Below are 13354 nucleotides of genomic sequence, written 5' to 3'. Positions count from 1 at the left end.
GCGTCATACTCAACAGTATCCACTTTGCGATCATAGCGGTCAGTATCACTATTGAACTAGTAAAAATTTGCATACTCACTTTCTTGCAGAATTCCACCATTTGTTTCGTTAGGTGGTCAAGCATTGAGCTGTTAATTTCTGGGTTTAAGAGTTTGATAGTGTTGTTTATTACCTCTCCAATATTCTTCACCGTTTTCACTTCTTCTTGAACGGTCATGGGCCCAATCTGAAAATTTTATCAGTAAGAAGGATATAGATAAAAATATTATGTAACTTAGAACCTTACTAAAACTAATTTTGAAATATAGGCATAAAGCAACTGATACTTGTTCCTACAGTACAGTTTTACTGATCTGTGGTTACACGTGTCATAATTTGTCATACATGTGTCGGACACGTGTCATTATCTTGTGTGATTTCTTCTATATTCAGCGCGTTATCACAACAGATTGCAGATTTTTGCCAATATGTCGAAGGCAACAGGATTGCGAAATTGCCCAGATATCACGGTAAAATAATTGCACAAATCAATAGATCAGTGTACGCTAAATAGCATGAGATATGACGATGGTATATTGATTAGTTATCACTATTTGTTTGTCAATCAGGCGTGCAGTTGCTGTGGTATATGGACATGCTGATATTTACTCAGCTTGCTGTCTTCGATCCCAATTTTCGACGAAACCAGATTACACGCCAAAGAACTAGTTTTCCTGCAACTACGTTTATATAATAGAATAAGCGGTGGCCATTGTCTTTCATACCTTAGCCCTGTGCGCAAAATGTTCGGTTAAAGCGATAGGCTTTCTTTGGCTACTTGGGTGAAATTTGCTGGTTGTCTCACATTGACACTGTTTCGATGGTTGTGTGACTGAGGATCATTCTAAGCAACACAATTTGTCTACTACCTTGGGTCCCTAAGCATGTGTTGGCTGCTGTGTGGCCGAGCAGACAGCATGGGTGGCTAGGTAATTGCCAAGGTGGACTTAGAGTGGCGGTGAAGGCTGGTTCCAAAAGCGGTGCCGGGCGCCTGCAGCATAGCCACAGGCTGGGGGGCAAAACACTCATATAAAGACATTTAAAACTACAAATTGGAATATTATGCATGAACAGAAAATGGCAAAATATTTTAGAATCTTGGTTTAGGAAAAAGCAAACAATTTTATCTAAACACTATTTCAAATTATTCTTTTTAGCACTCTTGCTGCGCCCCCCCCCCCCCCCCCCCCCTTTACGTGTGTGGGGTGCATTGGCAGCACGACCTTGCAGGCCTTGTTTCGGTTTCCGGCCACGGTGGCGGGAGCTTACCAAGCGATTTCTTATCGCCAACCGTCTGCTATGGCGCGCCTGGGAACGTGTATAGATGGACCTCGCTGGTTTCAAAATGCCCCTTTTGCGAAGTTTTTGCCGCCGTTTGGTAAGATTTGCACACCGATGCACTAGATTTCTTGCTCCTGTCGTTTCCTTCGGCGTGCGGCCGGTGCGAAGTCTTTTACCATGACTCAGCGAAACGACTCACCGAAAAACAATTACCAGTCAAAAACCACTGTAATGGGTTCTGGCCTGGTTTCTAAGTGAAATAAAGGCTAAGGAATGGTAGTAGAGGTCATAGTCATCAGCATGACTCTGCAAAAATGACAATGACGCAGCGAAAAAAGATTAACAATCGAAAAACAATTGAATGGGTTCGGATGTGCGACTAACTGAAGGAAAAGGCTAAAGGTGGATGGTCCAAGTCAGAGCCATGAGCATGACTAAAGCATATTAGGAGTTGCCTGATTGTTATATATATATAATTTTGCCAATCAACGTCGCGCAACGTACATTCCGAAGATGCTTACCAGCAAATAGCTTGCAAGAAAGCTGATATCCTACAGACAAATACAAATGCGCGTCCTCTTCCTGATATGAAGGGCTTCCAAACGCTTCCCCCCACCACCATTCGTCTGTAGACCCCTGAAGCAGGAGCCCAGTTGATTGCGAAATTCTGGGTTTAATCAATCAACGTTTACAGCGAAGCTCTGTACCTCTCGTTGGTATGCCTCTCTTTGGTCTCGGCATGTCACGCACATACTACCGCGCACGCCGCCGTTTCTATTGGCCTGGGATGTCCCGCTCAGTGCGCCGTTACGTTACGTGGGCTGAGTACCGCACTGAGCCCACGTTACGTGTGCTCAGTGCGCCGTTACGTTACACTGTTACGTGGGCGCCGATACGCGACCTTTGTCAGCGACGTAAAACGTCGTCTGTGCCGCCTGCAGGCCATCTTCAGCCTCTGGACATTCCGTACGAGCCTTTCCATCCGTCGGCCCCGATTTACTTGGTCCGTTTCCCCAATCCACCTCTGGAAACAAGTGGGTCTCCATTGCCACAGACTATGCGAAGCGGTTTGCCATTACGCGTGCGTGCACTTCCCACTAACTGTTCCACCGACGTTGCAGACTTCTTGCTGCATAATGTCATACTCCAGCATGGAGCTCCTAGGCAACTGCTCACTGGTCGGGGCAGACAGTTCCTGTCAAGAGTGATCGATGACATCCTAAGATCCTGCGCGACGCTACATAAACTGACTACGGCCTACCACCCACAGACCAATGGCTTGACAGAACTCCTGAACCGCACACTTACCGACATGTTAGCCATCTATGTGTCTGCCGACCACCACGACTGGGACGATGCACTACCCTTTGTGGCAGTCGCGTACAATACTTCAAGGCATGACACCGCTGGTTATTCGCCATTTTTTTCTCTTATACGGTCGAAGCCCTACATTACCCATGGAGACCCTGGTGCCTTCTGGGTCACCTTCATCTGAATATGCTAGAGAGACTATTGCACGTGCCGACCATGCACGTCAAGTTGCTCGCACTCGACTTTCTGAGTTCAAAATCCGCCAGCAGTCACGCTACAACAGTCACCACAGGAACACCCACTTTGTCCCTGGATCCCTCGTTCTTCTGTGATCCCCAGCATGACGTGAGGGATTATCCGAGAAACTGCTCTTCCAGTACGCCGGTTCATGTCCCGTGTGCCGCCAAGTGACTGATGTCTCTTATGAAGTCGTTCCACTACTGCCTTCGTCATCCTCTACTCATCCCCGCAAAGACATTGTACACGTTGTCCCTTTTAAGTCCTATCGTGCCCCAGGCACCCCGTAGTACCTTGTGTGCTAGTTTTATTTTTTTCATGCAGCCTCCGTTCACCTGCACCGAGTCGGGGCTTTTGCAGCCGGTGGGTAGTGCTATGAGTCAATCGTCCGGCGGACAAAGATGCTGAAGCGTAGAGCCGACAAGAAGAGAAAGAAGTGAAACTGTGGCCCACCATCCTTGTTGTTGCGGTCCCACTTTTAGTCTCCTTGTACATAGGGCAAAGAAACGCCCTTTTCTGTAAACTTCCCGGTAACAATATATATATATATATATAGTAGTAACTGGATTTTTCAATGGGCCAAGCGTATTCTTCTGATTTCCTATATATATATATATATAATCATATCATAAGAAGCCAACAAACATTGACCATTGACACCAAGGACAACATAGGGGAAATGACTTCTACTTACTAATTGAATTAAAGAAATGAGAACTTACTGGCAATGAAAACGGATGAAAAAAACTGTCCGCAGGTGGGGAACGAACCCACGACTTCGCATTACGTGTGCAATGCTCTCACCATTGAGCTACCGCGGATCCGTTTTCCCATCCACTTTCTGGGGTATTTATGTTTTGCAACTAGAACTAACTCCAGCAGTGTTAGCCAGCGCCACCACCCACAAACCATGGGGCGGATGTGGAGCATCCTTTCTGCCGCAGCCGTCACGGGCACGTGAACTTTATATATATATATATATATATATATATATATATATATATACTTAATGACGTCACTAGGCTTTCATATATAAAAGTGAGACCCATCTAACAACTCCTTGAGTTCATTCTAAGACTGGCATGGGTAGACCACGAAAATTAGACACCAAAATAACAGCGTGAATACAATGGTCGACTGTGTGCGGTGTTTATACACCTTCGCTGGACATTTACGTTTGCAGGCCGACACGGTGGCAATTTCATTGCTTGGAGTCACTCCTCCAATCCTACTTAATTGCGCCAACCAACCAGGCAGTTCTAAGTATTTAATTGCATGTCAATTAGTTGCTATACTTTTTTCTAAGAAGTCTGGATGACGTCCTCTTCGGATTCCACGTTGGGGTTCAAATCTTTTTTGCTATTCTTTCACGAATGAATACAGAAAGGGATCTGCAAACGTCGTCGCTGATGCTCTCTGTCGGCGCTGATGCTCTCTATCATTTTTCGGATCCCCACACCAGCAGTACATAGTCCAATGAGGAACAAATCGTCTGCCTACTTCTGCTGACTTGTGTGACGAAAAAGCAGTTCCAACCGGCAGTATCCGACGACGCCATTTTCAGGGAAGTGAAGCTGTATGTTGCTTTCTCATGGGCGTTTCCCAAATGCCTTCGCGAGAGTCTTGAACCTGATTTGGTGTGTGCGAAATCACCCCTTCGTGGTAAATGAGATGCTACTACGCGTACAGAAACTTGTCCTCTGCAGCCATCTTTTGCTGCGCAACCTACTGCTCACCCCAGTACTTAATGAACGATACCGCGACTCCGCGAACACATGTGGTGGTAAAGAAAGGACATGCAGGTAGATTCTGCTGTCAAGACATCCTATATATGCAAGAGATTGGACAAATGTAAAAAAAAAAACCTTTCCGGGATTTTTTGTACCAAAATAAGGATATGATTACAAGGTACGCCGCAATGCGATACTGCGGAATAATTTGGCCACCTGGAGGTCCTTAGAGTGTACCTAATGGACGGTACATTTGCGTTTTCGAATTTTCGCTTTCTTTCAAATGTGACCACCGTAACTTGGACTTGATTATGCGCCCGCAGGCTTAACAGTGCGACGCTAAAGGCATTATGCCATCCCAGGGGGTACTTGAGAAAGTATGAAGGTGTTTTAAGGTTATTCCAACGATATTATAAGTGATAATGGTGCACATTTCACTTCGCGAGAGGTTGTCTTCTTGCTGGAGCTACAGGAAATTAAGCTGGCACATTTATTTTTGTACCAGCCCCAGGCAAATGGTAAAATAGAGTGATTCGATCGCACTCTGAAGTCCTTTGTGTAGCTTGCTTTTCTTGAGGGTCAACCACAAAGGCCGGCAGTTACAGAATTATAAATGCACCTCGCATTCAACTACAGGGGCTAGTCCTTCCACTCATTTCAACAAAATATTGCAAAGAACCCGACTGGATGTTGTTGCTTACCCATAATTATCAGCAATTGTTAATGACTCGGCCGGGGATTTGTCCAAGTTGAGAGAGCACAGAAAGTGCCACCAACAATTAGAGAGCTTTATAATGACAAACAATGCGCTGAAGAGGAAACGGATGTGTCCGTAGGTAACTATTTCAGAGTCACGATACCAGGGTTTTTTTTAACAGACCAAAGAATGTCCTTAAAAAGCGGGGCCCTTCATCTTCTCTCCTACACAATGGAAGGACGTGGAATGCAACCAGGGTTTACGCGGTTCGGAAGCCCGGCCCAACTACAATTCTTAGCAGCAGCCAACCCTGTCTGAACATCGTGTGCAGCAGCCGATAAACAGGCTGCCATCAGCTCAGCACCACGATTTGAGTATTATTTTTGGAAGATTTCTGCTGGTGTTTAGGTATGTGTAATTATTACATTTCTGTATACCTCCGTACTCACAATTGTATATGTACACTCTGCCTTCTGTATGTATGTGTTTGTAGAAGATCATCTCTGGGTACATGCACAAACCTAATGCCAAAATGAGTGACACATTATTATAGCAATCTACACAACAAAGGAAATACTGGAGGAAATAGTGTAATGTTCTACTTTGGTTGAGCGCAGATTGGCAGTTGCCAACCTTGTGCATATAATGCGACGTGTCTTAAAAAAGAGCCGTTCATTTGTTTTGTGCTCATGCTAAAAGCATTGGCATTTATAGGTTTCATATAAATAATAAATAACTCACCGTCATAGCGTAAGGATATGCGGGGTCGCTGGCATGTATTTTCATATTTGTAACGCGCAAATCGAGAATTGAAGAAATGCTCATATGCTGAAGTAAATCTGAACAATTACTGGAGTTGAAGACGTTTTCCTCGGGGAGAATCGGCCAGGCATTAAATCCAGATCCATCCAGCACTTTCTTCAAATCAGCACTGCTATCTGGAAGTGCTATATATAAAATGATCCAGTGAATCACAAGAAAAAAAAATTAATGTGAAATAACCATGATGTTTCCTATAAAATTATGCTGCCTTCCTAATTTTGCCTCCAACATAATTACCTAAAAGTTGCATTGATCGCAAAGCACACAGGCTACGCACTCCTCTTGTTGTTTCACACCTTAGACGAAGATAAACTAAGTATAGTGTAAGAGAGCTGAAATAACAATTAAACAGCGTATAATAGCAGATGCAGACCTTTTGGATAACATCGGCGGAAGCTCTGCCTAATTGTACAAGGTGATAAGCAGCGAAGCTTTTCAAATTTTCAGAACCTTGTTTCTTTTCATTCTGCTCCACAATAATAAACACGAAACATCGCAGTACTACAAATTTTACCCTACGAACGCATTACGCTATTAAGACGAAAGACGTGATAATAATTCGTTATCTTGTTTTTATGTAAAAAAGCATTTTCCAGGATTCTGATACTAATGGTATGCATGCTTAAAACAGCAACAGACATCATCTGTTGACGTCAAAACACCATAAAAACATTTTTTTGCGTATTGAAGGCACGTGAAATGTAAGTACTTGACTGATAATATCGCAACGTCAAAATCAGCACATAAAGCATATTTTGTTTGTGTTTAGTGGCTAAGTCTTTTAGTGAATCATTGCTGCCGAAACAAAAATGTTAGGTACTTAGCATTTCGTCTGGCAACTTTTCCGGTGCAGTATCACTGGTCCTGAGGTGCACAAGAGCCAAGCTCAGGGGACGTACATATTCTGCGACATTTTCGGCGACTACATGGCGTCGGCGACAGTATCGCCGCCAGGCGCGCGCTGATTGGCTGGCTGAACAGGATCAGATGAATTGATTGATTGCTTCAGCCCTACGTCACGCGGAGGTGATAATATCGCCGAGGCGATCGTCGCAGAGTACGTCCGCAGCTGTTGCTTGAGAAACAGTGATGGAATTTTGAAGGGCGGTCGTTGATAATTACGAAATTACAGTGCCCATATTATGAATCTATGTCATGTGAAGATTATCACATGTAGATTTGCTTACTCATTAGTGTTAGATGTACTTACTTAAAGTGTTAAATGTGCACACTGCTTGTAAGGAGTGTGCTTACAAAGTTGGGGCTTCTATAGAAACTGAGTACGTGGAGTATAGCCGTGTAGTGCATGTTGAGCCGACGCGGCAGGAGTCCGAAAAGAAGGCACTCCAGGATAAACTCTGCAGTGCATCGTGTCTTACAAAAGAGTTACGGCGATACAAAAACGGGCTATCCTTCAACGCATCACTGGGAACAATTTAAATCTCTACTATTTAGAGGCCCTATTATTTTTACCTGCACCCACCGCCATGTTCCGCACCTTGCTATTTGACAGTGCATGTCCTAATTTTTCACCCACCAAGTAACAATTGTAGCAAGAAGTGGTAATGGAAGCTAAAGTATTGGAGCCAGAAAGGAATCCAAATAAGACATATTGCCAGCGTTCCGTATCTTCACGGTGTGTCCCGTTGTCTAAAAAAGATGAGGAAGAGGTAATGGTGTGACGTGGTGTTTTCGGCGAAGAAGCTTGGCAAGAAGCACGGCTGTGCCACAGGCGTTGTATGTCACGTTCCGCTATACAGGGTGTTTCAGCAACACTTTCAAAATTTATTTAAGGTTGCCTGTGGCAGATAGCCCAATTCTAGTTAATGAGCTGGTCTAATCGAAGAGGCGGTCATTACTTGCACAAAAAATTGAAATGCTGAATCGACTAATTAACAAAAATTTTGTAATTAAGTTTTTAACTAATTACCTGATGGCACATATTGCAATTTACAAATTGTAGCCGTGAAGCTCGCAAGACTGATCCACTTAGAAATAATTCTCAGGATGACACTAGTTTCGAGATAATAATTCCCGAACTTTGCGGAGAAATGCATTGGCGTTTCAGTTAATTTTGAGCTTCAATGCAAAAAGCGACGTTTTGTTAAGAACCTAATTGGAACGCTAATGCATTTCATCGCAAAGCTCGGGAATTAATATCTCGAAACTGGTGTCATCTCGAGAATCCGTCCCACGTGGATCCGCCTGGCGAACTCCACGGCTACAATTTGTAAATTGAAATATGGGCCATCAGGTAAGTAGTTAAAAACTTAATTAGTGAATTTCTGTTAATTATTCGATTATGCATTTCAATTTCTTGTGGAAGTAATGTCCGCCTGTTCGAGTAGACCAGCTCATGAACTAGAATTGTGCTATCTGCCGCAGGCAATCTTTAAGAATTTTTGTAGTGAACTGTTGTAGTGATCGAGCCAATCGTCCACGTCGTCACCGCGGAGGCCGGCAAAGGCGGGAGGATCGCGGTGTGTGGCGTTCACCGTCCAGGTAGGCCCAGCTGGCTGAACAGAGGTGGTAGCAGCACTGGTGGATGGGTTGGTTTCTTCCATCACCCTGGTAGGCGAGAGCAAACGACGACCGAACCGGAGCTCCAGGGAAATCGGGAAAGTAAGAGGACGTGGGAATCGAAGCACGCTCCACCACTTGTGAGACGTTGACCGATGCGATGCCTTTGTTTCCGAGCAGTCGCCCGAGTCAGAGACGAAGCACCGCACGAGACAAAAGATGATGATGAGTCGTATGTACAGATGACGACGACCATATGCACAAATAGCGCTCACACAAGATGATGAGTCGTTTGTACAGATGACGACGACGATATGCGCAAAATGCGCTCACAATATATATATATATATATATATATATATATATATATATATATTCAATGCTTAATCGTATTGGAGAAAAACATTTACCGACTATCGGCCCCAGTTACACCTCAATCATAGATGTAGCACTTGAACAGACGACCAACATGTCTTCCAGACGTGTATCGTATTCATTGTATGTTTGCCTTCCGCTGCAATGTTCACCGTTGGTTGCTGCTGAAGATATCTTGGTTCTGGTAGAAGTGTCAAGGATCTGTGGTAGCCGTACCTCGAGACGACCTGAAATATTCTCCAGAACACGCTTGATCCCACTTTATTCCAACGTAGTCCTCGAATCATCGGTTATTCCATCATCAACACCATTGGAAACTGATGCCACATTCGACGCATGTAGCAAATTATTCGACCCATGAATTCATGTGTTCCGTGATTGCGCCGAACACGTTTCGACTTTCTTTGGAACGATTGCTTCGCTTGGTAAGAACAGCGCTGACCATTATAGTGAAGAATTTCCACCGTGTTCGGCATCAGCATGGTGTTACCTACATGCTAATGTATAGCTTGAAAAATATCACCGGGATCCTTTCGCTCGAGAATCCGTTAGCGCCTATGTTGGGTTAATCATAAGGCCGAGTTACATTTGACCTGGGAACGTCACGTATAGCTGCCACTGCAATTATGGGTAGCCAAGTAAACTACGTGAAGCGAAGACAATATACCTCCGCTCGAAATCTGCACCACTTCCATATCCTTCGCCGCTGCGCAATGCATGTGTCGTCAACACGTTTCTCGTCCACTTTTACACTTTTTGTCCGCTCTTCGATGTTTACAGTGTAATGGCATCACAGCATCCAGCCAACCTGTAGACTATTTCGCAGTGCGTTTATTCATGCATTTACCGCTGACCGTCTCGCGTTTGCGGGAAAAGTGCTCCTATTCGTCATTTCTGTGTACTCTGTTGTTGTTTTCAGCAATAAAATAATTTTGTTGCGTATTGTAGAGGAAAGTTTCGTTTCATATTGGTGCTTTAAGATTTGAAAAAGTTTGATGACTTTGAATGATATCACTCTAAGACAGGCGAAATTATCTTGGAATACATGCATTCTGGCGCAGAACTTATTTGTTCAGTGCACTACACTTACAGTGCTGGAACCACGTGAAACACTGCCTTTAGGTAACCACTTGTCTTTAAGCGAAACTTGAACAGCAGATGACAGAGCGCCAATTATAATTTTACAGACAGCAGTGTTTCCGCCCATTTCTAACTCTTTAACTGGCAAGATCAAAAAGACTTGACCTAGAATGGTTTTATTGCTTCAGTTCCTCTATACTTTGGTCAAATATTTACCAATTGAAATAATAAACGGTCTCTCTAAAAACTAAGCAACAGTAGGCCAAATTTATTCTTGACCAGGTGGTGACATATAAATGCAAGGCCCTAAAACTGATCCCTAGCACTTGTTTTGGCAAGGGTAATGTGTGTTCTTAAAATGTTAAGAAATTGGAGATTGTCTAAAAACGAAAAAAAAATCGCATTGGCGAGAATATCACCCTCACGTGTGCTAAGGAGATAACAACGAAGCCTTCATATTTTGTGACCAACACATATGCTGCTGCTCACGCTCGACATTTTGTTGAATACCACTGTTGAACAGGTACATAAATAAACGTAAATTAAAGCACAGACAAATATATGGATTTGTGCACTTCTTGCAGATAGTTTTGTTAGTTCAACAATATTGTTGAGCTGCCAGTTAAAGGCTTAACTAGAGGTGTAGGTGAAACGAGGAATTGCGGTTAAGTTGGCTCTAGAGCTTTAAGAACATATGCGTTGTCTTGTGAATGTACCCTTGTAGCGTATTTAAATCTGTGATGTCCCACTTTGGCCACAAGTAATGTGGCTGCTAACATTCCTGCTTTGATGTTTCAATACAGTAAAACGCGAATGAAATGAGCACGTTTATACGCAGTAATGGTTTGATAGATCACGTAATTTCATTTACCAAAACCCGCCTGCAAGGCAAGCCCTCTTGAGCGATGCCTTCATTATATGCGCATTTCCTTTCTCCAGTGGAAAACAGAGGTCAGAGACTTTTTATTTGATAATAGACTATGAGTGTAGGCGCTAGTTTTGCCGGTGCCTTCTACTACTTCCTAGCATCTTTAAACATTGTTTTCTCGATGACTCGATAATGTGTCGACATGCTTCAGTGAACTTTTCTCAGCGTTGGCACAATTAGGCCAAATATCAACCTTCTCAAATATCCCACGAACAATTCCACAAACACGCGACATCATCTAAAAAAGAAGACTGAGTGAGAACATCAAAAGTGCCGTAGCCACCAGAATCTAAAAAAAAAAAATGCCTGGATGTTGCGTACGCTACACTCAAGTGGTTACGTTGGCAGCGAACGCCTCGAATGTGACATATCCGACAACTGGGCCTGAGGGTAAAATGATCAAAAATAAATATGCATTATCCAGATTGTGTTGAGACAGTTATTTTACCTATGTATCGGCCAGTAAGATTTCCGGTAATGATTTTGAACACTTCTACCAGGTTGGCAAATTCAGCTGAAATATTGCTGCACACTTATGAAACTGGTAATAAATCTTTGCTAATAAAAACCATTGATCTCAGTGTAGTGTGATGTGATGCAGTCAGCCTTGTACATCGGTGTTTTGCGCTGCCTTTTGCAGGCAATGTAATATTTCATTTGGTTGACGGAAAAGAAAACATGCATTCAAAAGCTCGACCCTCACGTGATTATCCAACTTCAACAGTAACAATGCTTGTTACCGCTGAAGCAAATACTTTCAGGGATAATAGATGTGTAGCTGCAGACAGCGGAAAAATTAAGATAAATTACTCATTAAACACAGGCTGCGAAACCTGGTTGATAACGCAACTTACCTAAACATGCATTATACATGATTACCACCTTGTCGATTGCGGTTTGGTTAGTCTCAACCAGGGTTCGGTTTCCAAGAATATCTGTGAACAAAGGTGTATTGGCGTTTTCAGTATACTTTACCTGCTCATCAATGTGGCATAGTCTAAAAATGTTTGTTGCCACTGAAGCAGGTAGTTCCAAGAATAATAGATGTGGTACTGTAGACAGCGGAAAAATTGTTACATTACTAAACAAACAGAGGCTACAAAACCTGTTTGCAAACTTCAGCGTGTATCGACGACGACTGCGCACCCACCGCAACAAGAGCTTTTTCAAGGTTAAACTCAAGAAGGCATCCTAATAGAAGCTTTTTCTTAAAATAAAGCTTGCTCATTTAATTAAATGAAGGATACGTACGTGCACTCTAGGGAAGACAGCAGGGTAAAACAGGTGAAGTATTACACTGGTGTACGGTCAATGGGCTGGCAATGACACGGAAAAGTGACGGAAAGCAAATGCAAGAGGCCACTTTCTACAGCTAAACATTATCACGCTTACCGCAATATGCCCATTGTTATTGCGATTGTAAGGTTGCAGTTGTACTATTTTAGATTTCTAAACTTTTATTCTCTGTATATGCATTTTTTGAACTACATTAGGACAACACTGTAGAAGATGTACTGTAAAAATTCTGATCTATATTTTATGGTCGCAAACTAAGAAGGTGCTAGAGTTCTTGTTGATCAAACTTGAACCTTGATTTAATGGTATTATCATGTCTCAGTATTTGACACAAACACCCAAGAAATTACTTTATATCTAGATCCCATGCCTAGTGAGCCCATAAATCACTCAGTTATACGAGGGTGCATTTGAAACTTGATTCAAGTGTTAAACGATGATTGGCGTGAGTTCAAATAGGAAGAATGACTTACAGCTTAGCATTTCCGGAATATCTTTACGAATCTCCTGATAAACATCATAGCTGCCCGCACCACTTGGAAGAGGATGAGTGCTTTCCCACCGGCCGCATACGTATGAATAGAAATCCGTGCAAGGATCAATGGAGGTGTTAAGTGAGTCATTTATTAGTTTGGCTGTAAGGCAACAACATTAATCGTGATAATTACTCAAACGCACCCTTCGAAAATTCTTTCATAACATTTTGACGCAATGACATATGTCGCTGATGCACTGAACACAAACACACAAAACGTTTTACGGACGTCTGTGACCAGCAAAATTAAACTGCATCCATTCAAGACGTCCACAAAACGTCATGTTGCCCACGGCTACAAATGTTGTGGGAGATGGGCAAAATATGTATTGCCAAAGCGTTGTATGTCTACATCGACCTAACCATATTGGTTTTCTTCGGCAAATAAAGACATGAATTTATATAAGGCATCTGCAAAATGTCGTCATATATGTTTAGAAAACGTTTTGCAAGAATCGTAAATATATAAAGTGCGCCTGCGGATCCTTTTTGAATGATGATAT

At 42.9% G+C, this 13354-nt stretch overlaps 1 protein-coding gene across 4 annotated transcripts in view; it reads right to left on the bottom strand.

Annotated features, from left to right (window-relative positions):
• LOC119433758 (neprilysin-1-like) overlaps window positions 1–13354 on the bottom strand; it is a 741141-nt gene that overhangs the window by 541205 nt on the left and 186582 nt on the right. For all 4 annotated transcript variants that reach the window (XM_049659302.1, XM_049659303.1, XM_049659301.1 and 1 more), the window contains exons 4-7: window positions 12790–12951; window positions 11875–11955; window positions 6037–6242; window positions 80–226 (exon numbers count right to left, since the gene is read on the bottom strand). In XM_049659302.1, the coding sequence (XP_049515259.1) occupies window positions 80–226; window positions 6037–6242; window positions 11875–11955; window positions 12790–12951 (596 nt within the window). The remainder of the gene's footprint in view (window positions 1–79; window positions 227–6036; window positions 6243–11874; window positions 11956–12789; window positions 12952–13354) is intronic.

The sequence above is a fragment of the Dermacentor silvarum genome, chromosome 11 (assembly GCF_013339745.2).
Source record: "Dermacentor silvarum isolate Dsil-2018 chromosome 11, BIME_Dsil_1.4, whole genome shotgun sequence".
NCBI classification, from domain to species: Eukaryota; Metazoa; Arthropoda; class Arachnida; order Ixodida; family Ixodidae; genus Dermacentor; species Dermacentor silvarum.
This window is presented reverse-complemented; position numbering and strand designations above follow the sequence as displayed.